The sequence below is a fragment of the Saccostrea echinata genome, unplaced genomic scaffold (assembly GCF_033153115.1).
Source record: "Saccostrea echinata isolate AGI-Se365-2 ecotype Australia unplaced genomic scaffold, CSIRO_AGI_Sech_v1 ptg000030l, whole genome shotgun sequence".
NCBI lineage: Eukaryota > Metazoa > Mollusca > Bivalvia > Ostreida > Ostreidae > Saccostrea > Saccostrea echinata.
Window position 1 is genome coordinate 21,165,552 of NW_026889779.1, and position 19,882 is coordinate 21,185,433.

The 19,882-nt window shown below is 34.5% G+C and overlaps 1 protein-coding gene across 1 annotated transcript; it reads right to left on the reverse strand.

The window, feature by feature from the left end:
* Window positions 1-13,358: 13,358 nt before the first annotated feature.
* LOC133196933 (E3 ubiquitin-protein ligase TRIM45-like) lies at window positions 13,359-14,918 on the reverse strand. The gene has a single exon (XM_061332779.1). It carries the CDS (start codon window positions 14,916-14,918, stop codon window positions 13,359-13,361), a length of 1,560 nt encoding a protein of 519 aa, XP_061188763.1.
* Window positions 14,919-19,882: the final 4,964 nt, after the last annotated feature.

Here is a 19,882-nt window from a genome sequence, read left to right on the forward strand (position 1 = left end):
AATATCGGTATAACATATTTTTGCAGATTACGAGATACGTATTGTGACACATAGAATAAAATACCAATATTTAAAACATTGTTTTAAATTCAGGAAATAGTTAATTTTTAGTTCATACTTTTGAATTACCATAATTGTTAAAAAATTATGTAAAATAGTAAAACATCCTACCATCCAAATATGCTCTATTAATATATTAAAAAAATGAAAACAAGAGGCCCAGGGGCCATATCTCTCACCTGAGCACTCTGGCTAGGAAAATGCAGAAATCAGTTTAGTCTTGAAAAGTTTAAATATAAAAGTGGTTCAGGGGTTGATCTGAACTAGCTTGAATCTATGCTTCATAGGGATGCTTTTGAAGTAATATGACAAATAATGGCTTTGCTGTTCTTAAGAAGAAAATTTTTATTGATATATATTTGTATAACTATGATCCCCTGTTTTGGCCCCCCTATTCTCCTAAGGTTCATGATTTGAACAAATTTGAATTGACATTACCTGAGGATGCTTCCATTTAAATATGACCAATCATGGCTATGTTTTTCTTAAGAAGATTTCGAAAGATTTTTTCCTATGTATTCCTATGTAAAACTTTGATCACCCATTGTGGCCCCACCCTACCCCTGAGGATCATGATTTGATCAAACTTGAATCAACACTACCTGAGAATGCTTCCAAATAAATATGACCAATCATGGACATTGGCTTTGCTGTTCTTGAGAAGAGGATTTTTAAAGAGTTTTCCTATATATAGTATTCCTATGTAAAACTTTGATCGCCCACTGTGGCCCCACTCTATCCCTGGGGGTCATGATCTGAAAAAAAAAAACTTGAATCTACACTACCTGAGGATTCTTCCCTATAAATATGACCAATCATGGCTTTGCTGTTCCTGAGAAGAGGATTTTTAAAGATTTTTCCTATATATGTTTTATTATGTAAAACTTTGATCGCCCATTGTGGCCCCACCCTACCCCTGGGGGCATGGTTTGAAAAAATTTGAATCTACACTACCTGAGAATGCTTCCATTTAAATTTGACCAACCATGGCTTTGCTGTTCTTGAGAAGAAGATTTTTAAAGACTTTTCCTATGTAAAACTTTGATCGCCCATTGTGGCCCCACCCTACCCCTGGGGGTCATGATTTGAATAAACTTGAATCTACACTACCTGAGGATGCTTCCATATAAATATGACCAATCATGGCTTCGCTGTTCTTGAGAAGAGGATTTTTAAAGATTTTTCCTATATATGTTTTATTATGTAAAACTTTGATCACCCATTGTGGCCCCACCCTACCCCTGAGGATCATGATTTGAACAAACTTGAATCTACACTACCTGAGGATGCTTCGATTTATATAAGTTTCATATTTTCAAGCACAGTGTTTCTTGAGAAAAAGATTTTTGAAATGATGCCATAAATTTTTTATGAATTCATAATTATCTCCCCTTGGAAGAAGGAGTGGCCCTTCATTTGAACAAACTTGAATCCCCTTTACCCAAGGATACTTTGTTACAAGTTTGGTTGAAATTGGCCCAATGGTTCTTGAGAAAGAAGGCGAAAATGTGAAAAGTTTATGACGACAACGACGACGACAGACAACAGACAAATTTCAATCAGAAAAGCTCACTTGAGCCTTCAGCTCAGGTGAGCTTAAAAGTTATGTTTCACATATCTGTTAGAAAAGTTAATGAAATTCATTTGAAATCATAGTAATAATTTTGTGTAAATAATATCATGATATTATCATGATTTTGGAAAAAATCATGATATATTGCGATACAAAAATTTTGGCTCTACTCATCCCTAATTCCCATCAAGTCCATCAAACAAAATGTTCACCCATCTTGTGTGCAGACTGTATAAACTGGTGTAGAAAAGGGTTTTATTAAGGATAAATAAAACTTCCAATTTCTTCCAAAATTCAAATAATGTATCTTTGCTTGAATAGCTGCCTCTCTCTGTTGAGAAGTGATATCTGTTTTAGTGAAAGAACTTGTTTGGCCAAGTCACAAAATTTGGTGAAAAGTGGGGAAATGTCACTTTAAAGTTCAATACAAAAGCTCGAGTCTTGCAGTGTAAAAATTACCGCAGTAAAGCTTTTTTTTTCTTAAGCCTGTACTTTGGGTATTGGGGCTAGGGCCCACAGAAATGAGAATTTCAAGGTCAATTAGGCCAGATTGGGATTTCAAGAAAACCCCTGTCATATGAGAAGCAATTTCAAATAGACAAGCAATTGTTAATAACAACTCAAGAATATCAAAAATACCTAAGGTATGAGTTATAATATTTTATAACTTACATCAAGAACAAAATTTTGTGTATGAAATATCAATTAATAAGAAGGAATCCGAAATGGCTGACCAACAAAATGCTTGATTTTATTGAGAAACATGAAATAGAGAAACTAATCTTGACCATAAATAAACTTAGGAAGTTTTTCTTTAAGAAAACTTCCATTTTGGAAAGATACAGGTTTCAGTTACTTAATTGGGATTCCTGTTGAATTTCGGCCCCAGATCGGCACCAAAATTATAAGTGACATGTCGTCATTCAAACACCTTAACGTCCTTTTATTCTCAAAGGTAAAAAACTAAAACTGGAATTTATCAAAATCTTTGTAAAGGTAAAAAAAGGGGGAAAAAAGGGAAAAAAACTAAAACTGGAACTTATTGACAAATTTTGCTTGCACATAATATAATACACTCGCTAAGATGTATTCTATCGTTGCATCTAACTATGATATTTCCATTTCATTTTGAATCTTGATTTTTGTGTTTATTTTTATGTAAACAGGTGAAAATAGAGAAATGGATATGGAGAAAATAAATGTCTTGTTTCTTTTTTTTTTTTTTTTTTTAGATACACTCTTGCATGCATATCATTGAACATGCATTTTAGACAACAGTTATATACTGCTTTTTCTGTAGGAACAGAAAATAATTCTAATTGCTTAATCCACATCCACAAGTGATAACCCAGAAATCTGAAGATTAAGAAATATTATCTATGAATTCTTACTCTGAATGCAGAATTCAACTGAATAAGGAACAGTACTGCAGTACATTTTGTATCATTTCTTTCACTAATTGATAATGTTAATCTGTTAACATATATTCATTGCAAAACTTATTTTTAAAAAAATTCAGAAATTAACCTTTGAATACCAAGATCACTAATTCCCCTTTTTAACATATATATATTTTGGCACAACTCTAAAACAGAATAAATACTACAGTACCTATTGTGTACCACTGTTTGAAACAGAAATATTCTGTTGACATTTTTATTTTGCTAACTTTACTATACATACAATTAAAAAAAAAAATACATCGAAATACCAGATAACACTTTAATCAGGGACCTATATACTTTAATAAAGATTAAGCCCATCCTTTTTTAAACTTGGGCTTTACATTTTTTTAGTACGTGCATATATTTACATTCAACAACATGTTTTATAATGGAAAGGTTGTGTGATTATAATCAATAAAAATCAATAATTAACATTTAATCAACATTCAGAAAAAAATATATTAGCCTAACATTCATCCGGATATGACTCATGATAGGCCTATTACACGGTACAAGTACACAGTCAAAGGCCAAATGGCTAAGTGGCCTCTCCTTACTTATACAAATAATGTCAGTAAAGGGTATTTTTTGTGCCTATGTCAACCTAAATCATGTAAATCTGGACAACCTACCTGTTAAATAATTCCTAGGCATTTGTAAACAAACCAACTACAAAAAGTGCACACTCTCGAGTCAAAACGCACGTGGCGTTACGAGGTCGTGTCAAAATGCACCCTCTTCAGCCAAGCGTATCGGTGAATTTGATGAACATTTGTCAGAAAAATACGGGAGAAAAAGGATAAAAATGCAACCACACAAACAGATAACAAACCTCATGCAGTGCAGTTGCCTATTTCTTCTTCTTTGACAAAAAGAACATTTTAACAACAGACAATGCGATATTGCAACCGGTGAAAAACAAACAAAGAAATTCGTGATTTTAAATTTCCGCCATTTGTGTCAGCTTCCTGTCATGACTTCCAAGAGCCAAGTGCGGTAACTCGTATTGTGGTCAGGTCCGTGTCAAATTAGAGGTTTAGAATTTTAATATATTTTTTTCAAATTTCTAAATTTCAAAAACTCGAAATAATTTCATATTTTGAAATTTAGCTCAAAAATCTAAATGTTCAAACTTCCAAACACTTTTTAAAATTTAATTCTTTAGTTTTTTAAATATTCAAAATTCACCACCACCACCCCCTCCCAAAAAGAGAAAAAAATACGATTTTCGTACTTCAAACTTTTGTTGTTTTTTTTTATCTATCTATTGTTCAGAAAGTGTATGCCTAACAATGGAAGGTTTGGTACCATTTTTGTCTTTTGATGTTTTAAAATTTACTTCAAATGTCCAATTTGGACAGGCTGCTGGGACAAAATAAATACTTGTAGAAAAAAAATCTTCCAAAGGCTTTTCTTGTCAACAACATCAGTTCAAAATGTACGTGCTACATGCCTGATGTAAATGCAAGGCAATCTGAAAGAAACCCATGGCTCCTAAAAATGAAAAAAAAAAAAAAAAAAACTTTTCAGGGATTACATTTATGCCCTACACCAGGCTGCAAGATTGAATAAAATTATTAAAATAATAAAATTATATTAAAATAGATATACGATTTAAATACATATACACTCATATTTTTCTTTTATGATTGAGGGGTTCCTACTCCACAGTAGGGACTTCCAAGAAGAAAGAAACGTGGGTGACAATGCGAAATGAAACTATAGGGGAGAAAGTCTGCTAAATGATTATGTGATGCGTATAATTTGTTTGTTTATCTGTATTTGTCACTAGCTAGTAGTTCGCTTCGAAAAAGGGGGTATGCATAACTCTTGTCTTCTCTGCCAGATAAAGCCTCTCCGCAGTTAAACCTATATGGCCTAGAATATTGAAATCCTCCTCGAAATAGTGGATAGACATTGGGTACCTTACGACCCATTTGAACCGCAGGGTCCCTCAGTATGTGGATAGGTGCATGCAAACCTAACGCCCAGCTATGGGTCAAATAGCTCCACTTCCTTTGGACGGCTTGGAAAAGTCAAATGCAATGGAAGAAATTCCAGACATAATATCCACTTAGAGGACCATGAAAGCAAAGGAAAACATTCATTTATGGGAAGGACAACCCAAATAGAAAATCAGTGATCCTTTGAGTTCAGGGGTATTGGCCAGCAACCCCAAATACAACATAACAAAGACACCATAGAAACCTTAATCAGGGAGGGATAGATTTCGTACACGATACAGGAAGTGTGACAGGTATAACCCCCAATCCGATAAGAGATTCGACCATAAAACAACTCAGAGAGTGGGCTTCTGGAATTGGCCCACCATACTAAACAGGAAAACTGATCATAATTACAACAAAAGAGCTAGGTGCACAGAAGTTTATCACATTTGAGTACAACTCAGCTTTCCATAAACTGACACCGTCAGTGGTCTGCTATGCATCAACGGGATGAGCAGAAGATGAAAAATCTGTGAATGCTTACAATAGTTCTGCTATCTTGGGCGACCTAATAAGAATGCAAGAGTGATAGAGGCTGTGCACTTTTTCCCAGTGCTACATTTATGACACCCATAAGAATCCATTACCCCTTGGTGCATATGGAACTAACATTGAAGGTACCACCAATTTAACTTCGCCTATAGAACATTATTGATTGGGACTCAGAGAAGGATTATTACCCATGTATTGTCCCCGCTGTACCAGAGAATCAACAACACTCCTCATCTCGGGAAACAAGGAGAAAATGGCTGTGGATAGACCACATATGTAGAATGCACCCGACTTCGATCCTGAGGGTTACATTAATTGACATGGACGCCAACTGGAAAGAGAAGGAGGACTAGACCCAAAGAGACCTGGAGGAGATCAGTTGAAAAAGAAATGAAAAAGAACAAATGGACGTGGGGACCGTGTCCAGAGGCGAGCACAGGATAGGATAGCATAGAAATCTCTTGTGACGGACTTATGTGCTGATCATGACGAAGAAGACGGGGGGGGGGGGGGGGGGCTTTGAAAATCTTTTCAAGGATAGCAGTGCCACTATTGATCATGGTGATGGAGATATTGTAAGCATATGAATGGACAAAATGTCAATTCTACCAAATCAACCATACTGAGGACATGAGAGGTGACGTAGGTCATCACGTGATTCAGTGACAGGGGTGTGCAATTAAAAAAATCAAGTACTAGCCCACGGGCTAGTGGCAGCAATAAAGTTACTAGCCCCAAGTAAAAAGTTACTAGCCCAAATGTAAGGGGGGGGGGGGTAACAACTACATGTAATATTGAAAAAAAAAAATAGATTATTGTTGAAAAAATCAGGGTTTTAGGGTCATTTTCTTTAAAATTAAAGTTTAATCCTCACTAGTTAAATTGAATCATGTATAAATAAATTATTATGATAGAAAATAAATTCGAATTTAAATAAATTATTTTTCCCTTTTCTGAGCATTGCACTAGCTCATCTAAAACGAAGTTAAATCATTTTTTTTTTCATCCTAAATTATTGAAAACAATGGAAATATATTTTTTGTAAATCACATAACACTTATCTTTCAGTTGATTGAGTGATCGTAAATAATTTAATGAGATATCTGCCTTTATTTTAAATAAACAGAGGAATAGAGGAAATTCGGATTAGAAAAAAACTGATCGTTTTTGGAAGTAAATAAGTCAGGAAGTGCTGCAAAATGGATAAGATTATGGAGATTTACGAACAGTTAGGGCATGCTGCCTGGAAACTTTTCATTTGGTTGGGAATTTAATGGCAAAAATGAGTGAAAATACCGGAAGTGATTTTCATATATTACATTGATATTTTTAATTTTTACTAGCCCAAGGGGCTACCTGCATGCAGAAAACCACTAGCCCGACCCCCAAAAATGGTAGCCCCGGGCGTCGGGCGATGCTAATTGCACACCCCTGAGTGATAAAGTCGTCTTGATTCAGCAACAATGCAAGATAATTCTGGCAGTTGATTTTCCAAAATATGTAGTATTTTTTCTAGTTACGTGATATAGATTTCTGGATTTCATGACATTTGGACTATATTTTAACTGTTTTCAACGTTTTGTACGAACACAACGATGTTTTAACATCGGATGCTGTCCGATTTTTAGTGGCTTTGTTTCCACTTTCACCTTCGCCATTGTGAACTAACTTTTTCAATTATAAATACAACCTACATGAACAAAGACGCCGTGAATACACTTTTCGTGCTCGAGATCTAAATACCAAGTTAGTATATATACCTATATCGGTGTCCGTTGGTTCTTCGCTCTTTTTCGGAAATTAAGTGTGCTTAACGTTGAAAGATCCAATGAGAGAATTTTACAAAAAAGACAAAGTATTTTCGGAAACGCCCTACTCTTTTTCAGAAGGGCAACTACGCTACAAAGAATATTGCTTGTTAGTTTGCATTGCTGTAGCCAAAAAAAATTGACACCTATTGCCTCCCCATCCTAGACCTAAGGGTCATGGTTGGGTCTACACGTCCGTGCGTATTGTACCCGCCCATTCCATTGTCTATCATTAAATGTTTTGATTGTAACAGATGGAAATGACGTAAGCTGCATATTTCAAATTTTGCCAGTTAATGTTCCGCGGTCTTAAGGAAATCCACTGGAATCAGCTTTTGAAATGAAATTTTATGTGAAATATTTTATGACCTTAAAAGACCCTATTGATTTTGAGATCAAAATATTAATGATTCAAAACACACACGCACACCCTCACACACACACATACACACACGATCTTCGGATAGAAGTACACAAAAAGTTCTACCCCCCCCCCCCTCCCCCTTCAAGTTAGTGCTTTGCCTTAAATAATTTCATAAGTACAGTATATAAATAAATTTATATGACGACATCATAATTTTGTTTCCATCAATTATTTAAATGTGTAAATTGTCACACGTTGGACATGGAGTTACACCCATTAACAAATCGAAATCACTGAGGAATTCTAATAATAGTTTGTCAGCATAACTCCTGCACTGAATTTCCTGAAACTTTGTAGGTATTTCAGACATAATGTGTAGATTTGTATATTACCAAGAAATTTTGATTCCATTATTTATCTAGATACTTTAGCCCAATTAAATTTGTGACATACAAATATTTGAATGCCCTTATATGCAAGAAGTTTTGATGTGATGATTTTTTGCAAGTAATGCCCCTTTTTGAATTATACTGTGTATATAAAGTGCACCGTGCCATTCATTCTGTGTTGCATTGTCAAGTTTGGGGGGAGCGTGGGGTGTATGAGCTTGCTCACTTTTTCTTTCATTTGGCCCAGTTGTTCTTTAGAATAAGACGGTATTAACATGATTTTATCCCGTTTTTATCTCTCCTTAGAAGAGGATGACCATCTACACAACTGGGTTTATTTAGACCGAAGATTTTCGGTGGCAAGTCAGGTTGAAGTTAACCCGGTGGTGAGGTTAAAATTTTTTTTAAAAATATGAAAAGTTAATACAACGACAAGTGCCAGACGACAGTCTGATCAGGAGTTCAGATACATTTGTTTAATTTAAAATATAAGAATTAACCATCATGTATAGCATCTTGTGGAATTGGAATCTCGGTTGAAGTACAATCTAAACCAAAGAAAGTTGTCTATGTAGGAATCTCCCCAAATACATAAATATAACAAGCATTCTGAGAGTATTGCATTAGCAACACTAGTCTCCTACCGGCAAGTGTAATCTGGTTCCCGTTAAGAATTGAAATGCCATAATTCCGTCAAAAATCAATGTAGCGGGACGTGTATGCAAACTTGGTCTATAACTAATCAAGGTTAAGTCGTTTACCAAAAATCAGCTCAATATCTGAAAGCTTTTAGAAGAAAATTGCGGAAAACCCTTAAAAATTGTAAAGGCCGTAATTCCGTCAAAAATCAATGAAGCGGAACGAAATGCAAAACTTGATCTGTAACTCATCAAGATACACTCACATACCAAAATCAGCTCAATATCTGCAAGCGTTTAGGAACAAAGTGCGGAAAACCAAGTGGGACAGACTGACAGACAGACTCAGAGGAAACCTATAGTCCCCTCCGGTTTCACCGGTAGGGGACTAATAATAAAACACAGTTCTCTTGCTTTAGCATCATCAAATAGGTGAAGGACAAAGTATGGTAACGGCTGAATCTGGCCCCTTATTTGATGTAAAAATCAGAACACAGTTAAAATTGTGTTAGTTTGTAGTTAAGAACTTAAAATGATGCTTGTTTTAAACCAGCACTAATTTTGATTCAAAGCTTACACGGAGGCCACAAGAGTGTGCAGAAGTAGGAGATTTTCCCGAATTTCCCCAATTCTGGTGGAATTTCATCAAATTTGAAATACTTTTCACTTCGGGAAACCTAGAGCACATGCTTGTCTATCTGATATTTTTAAACACAAGATGCGTCTGATACTAGAGTATGAAATATATAAATTTGGTAGATAGGCAAGCTTGTGCTCTCGTTTTCTGAAACAAAATTGCTGTAAAAACGATGAAAATTTGCATAAAAATGATATAATTCGGAAATTGACATCTTATCTTACCGTCCTGTGACCTCTGTGTATTCCATTACGTAGAACCAATACTCATTCTGTGGCAGGGGTGAAAACAGGGTTTTTTTTTTTGTTTTTTTTTTGTTTTGTTTTTTTTTATAAACTGTTGCATCATTCTAAAAGACACCCCAAACCATGGGCCAAAAAGGGTTCTTAGAATATCTTGTCCTTTACATACAAAATATATGCCTTAAATTAGATACTTTGAATGATTCTCTACATTTATTATATATCCATCCCTCTCCCGTTAAGTAGTGAATTATATACAGTATAGTTAATAACCTATCTTCGATTAGATTTTGTAAGATCAACATCACCCGATGGCATATGGAGAAAAAAACACAAACACGTCTACTGTTTAAGGAAATTCCACCCTCCTGTGATGTCATAGGTTTTAGCAAAACAGTTATTAATTTAAATCCATACCCTATAGAAAAATATCTTTCGAAAGAATGTTTTCAATGGAATGTAATGAAAAATATTGTAAAGTAAAAGAGTTAAAAAATAGAATATTTTCCTTATTTAATAAATTATTCCAACCTTTATAAATGTTGCAAAGGGCAGTAACTCTTGCTGATGTATCTTCATTCAGGCATTTTCTATATTGTACTTCTAATGTAAAATGGTTTCCCTGATATTCACAATTAAAACATATTTATAAAGTAACAATTATTTTGAAACTTTCAGCATCAGAATTATGTATTTGAAGCAGTTTTTACATATTTGTTTTAATACTGTTTACTAAAATGTACAATTTTTTATGCTGACAAATACTTCTTGCTTACGAATAATGAATCTCGCGGGAGACCAACGCTCGAGGGTTACCTTTACCCACAAATGAACAAACTCATGAATTTTTACTTTCTCCTGAATGTACGAGTTACTCACGAAATTACGTCCCCGCCAACCACTGAAATGCTGGTTTGCCCACACGAGCAATGACCCCCCCCCCCCCCCCGAATAAAAATGATTCCACGCAGTATTTCGAATCTGCACATTAACCGTCTAAAGGGAACGTAGATCATATACTCTAAGAAATGTCCTTCTTATAGTCAACTTATTTTCTTGATGATGTTATTATAATGTTATCTTAACTTCAGCATAATTTTCCAACATTTTCATTTTTTTCAAGTCTTCTGTAAATATTCTGTTTTGTTTTTGGTTGTAACTATTTATTTTGTGTGCTAAGCTCCTCAATTGCTTTTTCTTCAATCAGTCTTTGAAATTTTCCAAAACTTTCAGAAAGTATATGCTGTCTGATTTACATAGCTGGGGTCGAGGGGACATATTTACGCTACGGCTTTCGAGAGCAGTGTTTCTTATATTGTTTTGTTGTTTGGTTTTGGCAAAATACTCACAAATAGTATCTTTAACCAGGGACTTATATACTTAGTATATAGGTCCCTGCTGGAACCTATCAATGGTATAAATTTTAGAATTTTCTTACACATTCTATGTAAGAAGAAATTGATACATAGATTAAAAAAAAAACTGTTGCCGGTAGACAGCAAATAAATTAAATCTATATAAAGATGGCCTGATATATACATTTGAAAATTCATATGGTTAAAATAGGTCAGAGGTCAAGGTCACGAGGTCAATAACCCTGGTAATTCTTCAAAGCAATATAGGAGCAAAATATCAAATTCCTATCCCTCAAGTCTTACATTCAGCACTTTGCAACTTTAGAAAATGGCTGCTCGATTACTGGACACTATTTTTTTCTTTTTACCTTCTGTGTCTTTGCACAAGTTTGTGTCTGTTTATTGCTTAACACCACCTTTACTTCAAATCAATTATTCCAAATGGATAATTATTATAATTATTATTATTATAATTATTATTTTATTTTTTGAAATTTCATAAATTTAAGAACCTTCATTACAATACACGTTCTATACTATGTCTCAAAACATATACTGCATCATACATCTGATGTTACATACAAAGCCCTTCCACACTTGCCAGTATGTAAACCGCAAGACTTCTCTACTTTAAAGGATTTCAAAAGTGTCAGAACTCTTAGTTAACTTGGAACATTCATTCATCACTATGTTTGTGCCTTTCTTGTTCTCATGGGCATTAGACATTGTTAACAGTAACTTTTTTACAGTCTCTGCACTTTACCTTCCATATGCTTGCTTGCATAGGGGGTAGAGTACAACGTACCATTAACCTCCTTTTTCCTGAATGCAAGTATTTTTCCGTGGGCTGTATCCACAGGTACTTAATTGTTTTTGTAATATTTTTTAAAACCCATTGTATAATAAAAACACAAGATATCTAACCCCGAATTACATGGAGTACCCCCCCCCCTCCCCGAATGGCTGCAATTTATTTACCCTTTTAAAAAATGCACTGGCAGACTGTTTATTGCCATTCTCTTCTTCGATAATTTATTTACACAACCATATATGGCATGCTTGTCTTCATTTCTTTCATCTCCGTAAACAGCTTCAAAACTCCGCTCGCCTACTAGAAAAGTCATCTTACATATTGAATTAAGTGATATGTACTAATCTCGGGCAGAGCGCGAATTAAAAAAAAGTTGGTGTGTGTTTAAAAATTCAATTCCAATGTTTAAATATTGCAGTGAATAAATAAAGAAGATGGACGTGACTGGCGTGTGATCTGCAGGAATAAGGCGTACGAAACATTTATAGTTTAATTTGGTCGGCTGACCACACCTGGACATACTTTACAAAGTTGCGCACATGGAAAAAAAAGTTACATTTAGTTTGAAATACTTTGTCAAATTTAATATATCAGTCCGCTCATCTTAATATTTACTACATGTAAAACTTAGCAACGCTTCACATAAATAATAAACACATATAGGGTATAGTTAAATGCAATTACAAGTACATGTATATATAAGGGTATCAAAAGGTTGGAAGAATTGCTTTCGCTTTCGGTGCAACACAACCAGAATTTATCTATTTGAAAATAAATCAATACATAAAATTAAACTGACAAAAGAATTGATTGTGCTAAAAAAAAATATTAACGCTCAATGCGAGTATCGAACCAAAAATATTTCAAATTCATTGCACTGGACGGATAACGCATACTACTGAGCCATATCACCGCTACACATACTTTACGGTCTTAAAAGCGACAATGAAGCACCTCACTTACACATTGGAATTTTTTTTGGAAAAAAGTTAATTTTTTATCGTCTCTGAATCTTCTCTCCATTTCTTACAAATGTTTGTTAGTTTCTTTGAATTAAAATGCACACAAATAACGTTTCAAATTCATGAAGAGATGACTCAGAGATAACAATTTTTTTAGAAAAAAGTGTTTAAAAATGTAACATTTTGTACCAAATGACCTCATCTAGCCAATTTTCAAGTTCTTTTTTCGCAAGTCAAAATATAATATCGAGAAAATATTTCCCTTTCCTATTTCACCGGAACCCGATACATGAAAAGAATGCTAAATTTCATGTGACAGATCAATGAAATTTTCACTTTTCAAGTGCGCCCAGATTCCTGCCGAATGTCAATCAAAAGCGCCCTTGTTCTTTGTTAACGTTTTAGATTCAATCAAAGAAAACAAAACGATGTCTTTCCAGTGTAATTTCAGAAACATACTTTCAAACTCTACTTAAAGACCTTTACCTAGAACATGTTACTTTTGAAGGACAGCTTTTTACATGTATGTAATTGTATAAATGGTATTTATATCATTTAGAAAAATTACATTTTTTTTTACACAACTTTAAATATTCTGACGACAACTGTAATACTATTTTCAATGATAAACCCATTATTTTCTGATATTAAAGTTTTCCAGTCTACAATAGAAGCAATTCCCAAAGAACTCCTGTCCTTGGAATACTTGTCAGTAAAAGAGCATGTCACATCTTTACCTCGGTCGTCCGAATTTATAATTCTGAATTCTACTGTCAATTTACATGTCCATTCAGTACATCTGTCATCTCCCGAACAACTTAAAAAGAGTGCTAGGGCATCATCATGCCTTTTACAAACCACGACCCAAGTCATATCTTGAAAACCGAAAGATGGACTAGAGAGTTTGCCCTTTCGATAATTCAATAAGAGCACACTGAACGTATGCTGGAATGATTGGAAATTATTCAGACATCCCAATTGTCTCACTGCTTCTTCTATCTCTTTTAACGAACTTTTATCGGATTGTTGATCCCTTAAAGTGGCTATTTTTAAACAATCTCTCATTTTATGAATTTTTTCATCAATGTCAATTACGTAGTCAGTTTTTGTTGAGTAGCAAGTCTTCTCCAGTCTTTCAAAGTGTTTATCTACAGCTATTTTCGCCTTTTCCTTTGTAACAAACATTTGCTTTCTACTGCCTTTGGCCTGGATCGCTTTGGTTAATTTTTTACATTCAGCTAAGGTCTTTTGAAAGCCATTAAGACAATCAAGACCAAACTCTTGCATTTGTTCAGCATGTGAAAAGGTTTTTTCAACTGATTTTACAAATTCATTGTGTAATTCATCCAGGATAGATTTAGTTTCTGTGACAACTTCAGACACCAACTGCAAAAGCTGTTCTTTTTGCCTTTTCAGTAACTCATTGTTTTCCCTTACATCTTTTTGGCTTCTTTCCGTTCGTTTCTCGATTTCGTCTAGTTTACAAATGAATTCCTCTATATCAGTATTTGTGTTTTCATCGTTTTCAATTTCATCAAGGGTCTTTACAACAACACATTTTCTATGCTTGGTTACAAAACATATGCTACAACAGAGTTCCTGATGATCAAAACAAAACACTTCCACATCTTTGTTTGCATGGATACAGCAAGCCTCCCCTACTTCTAGTGATTTTAAAAGTGTTGTCTCGTCTACGTTTGTCACATTATGCATATTGTTATCCTTCTTTCGTTTATGGAAATATGTAAGACATTGCTCACAGTAACATTCCTTGCAATCGGTGCAATGGTATTTTGCTGCATTTCTTTCGTTGGCGTGCTTGCACGGGGTGCAGAATATTACTTTTGATTCCGAGTCCGTTGATTCACAGTCAATAAGAGACATCATTAAATGATTTGTAGGTAGCTTTTGAGTCCATTCAGTCGAAGATATGTTCGGCAAGGTAACTTCCATCCGACATATTGGGCACTGGAATACACAGCGTTCGTCTTCTTCCCCCGTATGTGTTCCTTGTACGTAGCTCTGGATACACTGTTCGCAAAACGTGTGTAAACAAGGCAATTGTTTTGGCAATTTCATTTTTTCTAAACAAATTGGACATTTCAGAACACAGTCTTTATCTTCCGGTGTCGCCATTTTTACTTCTTTAGTTACTTTCGTTTCTATTTAGGGGAAATTAAATACATGTATGTTTTTTTTTGGGGGGGGGGGACATTGATTTGATTCTTTATACAACCAAATTCACATGACTAGTATTAATTGAAAGTGGGTCATTTTGTACCTTTTTTAGCGTTATCTGCCCTTGATGGAAATAAATTCCCACAGTGAATGATTCTTTAAATTACATCTTTTTTTTTGATAATGAGAGAGTTTATATGCAAATTTGTATGAAATTCAAATTGCTTTTTACAATATCTTAATAAAATACGCTACCGATCACGGTAGATTAGTGGTAGGGCGTTCGCTTCGTGAATCGGGAGGCCCGGGTTCGATTCTCGTCCGCCGCCGCAAACATACATTAAACATACAAATGTCATGTAGGTAGAGACTGTTCCTTCGCCAAGCCCTGCCCAGCATGCATGAAGGTCTTTCGGATTAGGCATGAAAACCCGAGTGTGATGTTGTACAAAATTAATGGCTGACTGGAGTTCCCGTGTCATGGTAGGCGTTGGCACGATAAAGAACCTTCACTGCTCAAAGACCCTACGTGCCGAGTATGAAGTCCTTCACCAGTATATGGTGACGTCTCGATCTATATTAGTAAAAAAAATCAAAGTACTGAAAGTACTGAAAGCCGGGCTTTAATATGTTCGAGTGTATTGTCTAATCCTAAATTAGTAAATATTTGAAAATCTTTCTTTCTGATCATTGATATTTAACAGGTAGAGTTTGTATGATTATAATTAACAATAACCCATCTACCAATAAAATTTACGGTCCAGAACCCAACGTTAAGACCCCAGGATAGGACTTCGTGATATTTTTAATGAAAATACATTTATACCTTTCTAAACATTAAGCTCACAATGGTTATGCATGGTAACAGTGCACTTTGAGTGGTTTTGCTGATTCATACAGGCACATATATAGTATCGGAGGAGCTAGGGGTGTCACCATTTTTCAAACATAAACTTTTACAATGGACAATGTACATTGAAAGGTTGATTGACTCTTCGCAATCAAATTTAAATTGGAACTTTCAACTCACTCTTCGTAATATAAACCAGGTATTTGTCACGAGCGACGAACAGATTTACTAAAAGCAAAATGGATAGTCTAATTTTGATTAGATTGTACCCATCATTTTATTGTAGCATATTAAAAGTACGGTAATTTGGTAATGAATTAATGAAATTCGAAATGTGAAAGTAAGTTGTAGCCCACCCCTACTCCTTCTCCAACGGAATAGGATTTTCGGGTTTGGACAATTCTCCTTTTTTCTGATAATGATACTACATGCCTGTATTAATCAGAAAAGAAATATTCTTTATTTTTGGTCCTCTAGGAAACCAGCTGCACGAAAATTATAATTATCTAATCTTTATGACATGAATATGAGTCTAGTTCTAGTTCCAGGTTCGGCCATAATGGTCATTGCCTGAGAAAATCATGATGTATTCAGGTCTTTATGGCTCGTACATAGATGGCTCTTCATTCTGAACAGGAAGTTTTGAAGCAAAGACTAACCAACTTTTTCTGAAAAATTATAATGTGTTGTACTTAGATAAAGACTAATGAACATTTTTATATGTTGTTTTCTTTTAATTATATATTAACATAAACGATTTTTATTTCCCAGCACCCTTGAGAGCTTGCGTGTGTTTTAAGACCATTTTTTTTTTTGGAATGCGCGCACACACTCAATATACTGTAAAGCGCTTATGGAGCACATGCGAGATGAATCCAAGGTGACATACCATTGACTTTTCACTAAAAATTTGATCTGAATTTGTAAGCATAAAAATTTTCGACGCTAAATTGATTGTTAAATGGGTATAAATAATTTATATATTATACATAAACATATTCACATGAAATTTCTATCTTAAAGTTTACGTTTTTATTTATTTATATTCCATGCTTCACAGAATATAAATCTTTATCCCAGTCATTTAAATTAATACTATTAAATTAAAATATTAACCAAATGGAATCGCATTGTTTATTTCATATTATGAAAGAAAACAAATAGTTTTGAACTTCATTTACATCACCTTTACACAAGATCTTAGTCGCCCGCGTGGCGCAGTGGTAAGAGCGTCTGCTCTAGAGTCGCGAAGTAAGGAGTTAATCCTTACGTCGCGGGTTCGAATCCCACTGTGGGACGTGGAGACCGGTACTTCCGTTGAGACCGTATAAACCAAGGGCCCGTGTCGCAATAGGTGCTTGCACGAAAAAGATCCCTCACTGCTCAACGGCCGTAAGTGCCGAGTATAGGACAAAATTTGGAGCTCTCCACCGGCAAGTGGTAGTGTCTCCATATGAATGAGTGAGGGACGTTAAACAACATACAAACAAACAAACACAAGATCTTAACCATCATAAGGATTTCTGTTCGAAATTATTTATTAGAAAGGAGAAAGTTAATTTAATTGCATTCAGGGTTATCGAAGTAATACCGTATTTTCAAACCCTTTTCTTTAAACGCATTCAAATTTTAACTTTTTTATTTGAGTAGTAATATATTGAAAACATTTCAGCATTACCAGTATTACAACTGTAAGATTAATCTTCGTGAATATTTACATACATACATCATTAGGCTAAAAAAAAAATTGTTTGTTTCCGGTTATACCCGACTGACCTCCTACACATTTTTTTTCAGAAAATTACGAGTATCCGTAACTGTCTCTTTGTTTTACGAATTCGTAATGGCGGCGCACTTGTTTGCTGCAAGTAGTCGGTGTTCGCTGTTATTTTATGCCGTTAATATAATCATAAAATCATCATCTTTTTGCAATTATTTTGAAAGGAAAAATTTAATAAATTGTCTCCTGTTAAGCCGTTTTCACAAGATCAACCCTGAAAATATCAGCAGGAATTAACACGGTATCGTACCAAATTACATCTAATAAATGACCACCGATGTTTTTAAAATTTATTATTACATTAAATTTCTTGCCATTCAAGACACCTTAATGCTATACTGATCTTAAAAAAAATTACAGATATCACGACATTGTCAGTGGGCTTACTGTTTATACATGCATCACGGACGTAAATAAATATAGGTCAGACTAATTAAAATATAATATCAGTAAACGAACAAAAAATGTCATACAATTTTTTTTAATTCTACCAATAACATATGGCTAGTGAGGGGAATATATAAGTCATTTGTTTTATTTAATTTCACTAATTTAAACATTTAAGGTCACTAATTTTAACTTTTAAGAAAACAATTTTTTACAAAAAATGTTTGTCTGTCAATTGCCAAACTTTTTTTAAAAAGAATGTTGAACCATATGGTTTGCTGATTTTTCTTTAGATAGATTTGAATTAGAATTTAATTTAAAAAAAAAAAATAAATTCATATTGGTTTAATAATTTATGTAATTCATAGTTAAAGAAATGCACATTTTTAGAGATATTCTTAAAGTTTCAAACAAACACTACTTTTATCGCCGACTAGATACACCAGATACACCATGTACAATTGTCAGGCGACCTAATTCAGGCATAACGCACATTAATTAATTCTTTAAACTCCAATTTACTTATCTATTTATTTGCTGAAAGACAAAACAGAGAATATAACCACTCACATAACATCGACGAAAACGATATGAAATATAGGCAACCTGTCGAAAAGCCCGCGCTTATTGAAAATAGTTCGCTTACAATATGCATTCAGTAGCGTATGTGCACAAATTGTTATATCACGATAATAATAAAGTAAATATCTAATTCCTCTTTCAATTTAATTCTCAAACAAAAATATTGATCAATTAACAATTCCGTAGATTGAGATGTAAAAAAATATTTGTTTAAGTATCGTCTTTCAATGTGACTATTTTGTTTATCGGAAGCGTCTGCTTTGACGCTGTTAGGCTTTTTGTTTACTTTTCTGAACATGTGCTATTTATAGTAAGGCAGTCGATCACGATGCCTACAGCCAGGACTTTGCTTTCAGCAAAGCCCGGCTAAAAAAATCGAACGGGACGTAAAAAACAAACAATCAATAAAACATGCTCTTTTCATAGATTTCAGTGTAAAAATCAAGGTACAATTAATGTTCACAGAACATGTCACTGTAACCCTAGAACCACAGGCCTTTAGATCTCTTTAATCCGACTGACAAAACGGGGGGGGGGGGGTTATAATTTTTTTTCATAGATAAATATTTGTATATACCCCCAGTCTTGTCAGTCGAATTAAAGCGGTCCAAAGGCCTGTGCGTAGAACCAATTCTCGGAAAGTATAAACAGGGCATGAAATTATTTTATTTATCTAATAATTTTTTTTTCAGAATTACAGGTAAAAGTCTTTCCAATAATTTCAATTTTTCTTGAGTATCAGCTATGAAATCACTTTGACAAGACTTTGCCTTTGCTCTGAACATATGCTCTGAAACCTAGCTGGTAGTCAAGAGAATCAGTAAATATCTAGCACCTAGCTGCTAGGTAAGCTTCATAGCCGTAGGAACTGGGGGGGGGAGGGGGGGTACCATAGAAGTGTACCATAGAAAACAGCTTCTTTATGCTTGACCCCCTCGACAATAACGTTTTTAGTTGTTTTTGGCTTACCAAGGTATTTTTGCTTGGTCGTGTCCCCTCTAAGCTGAAAGTGTTTTGCTATGACCCCCTCTCAGTCAGCCATCTGCATAAAAATTGCTTCCTTTGGGAGTGTACTATGATTTTTTATCTGAATGGACGTACATGTACCTCTTCTGTCAGAAGTAAGTCTGCTGTATCTTTTCAAATATTGTTATCCTTTAAAATGTTTAAAACGAAAATGTCACTGCGCAGAAAATCACCGCAGGTACTTGTGGACCGGACCCTGCTCCTGCGATACCCCCTCCCCCCGAATTTTTTTTTATAATTATTTTTTTTTATCTCTTACCACTTCATGTACATGTTCCTGAATAACATTCGTTACCC

Coding starts and splice junctions, on each gene's coding strand:
- LOC133196933 (XM_061332779.1), bottom strand. CDS start 14,918: ATGGCGACACCGGAAGATAAAGACTGTGTTCTGAAATGTCCAATTTGT.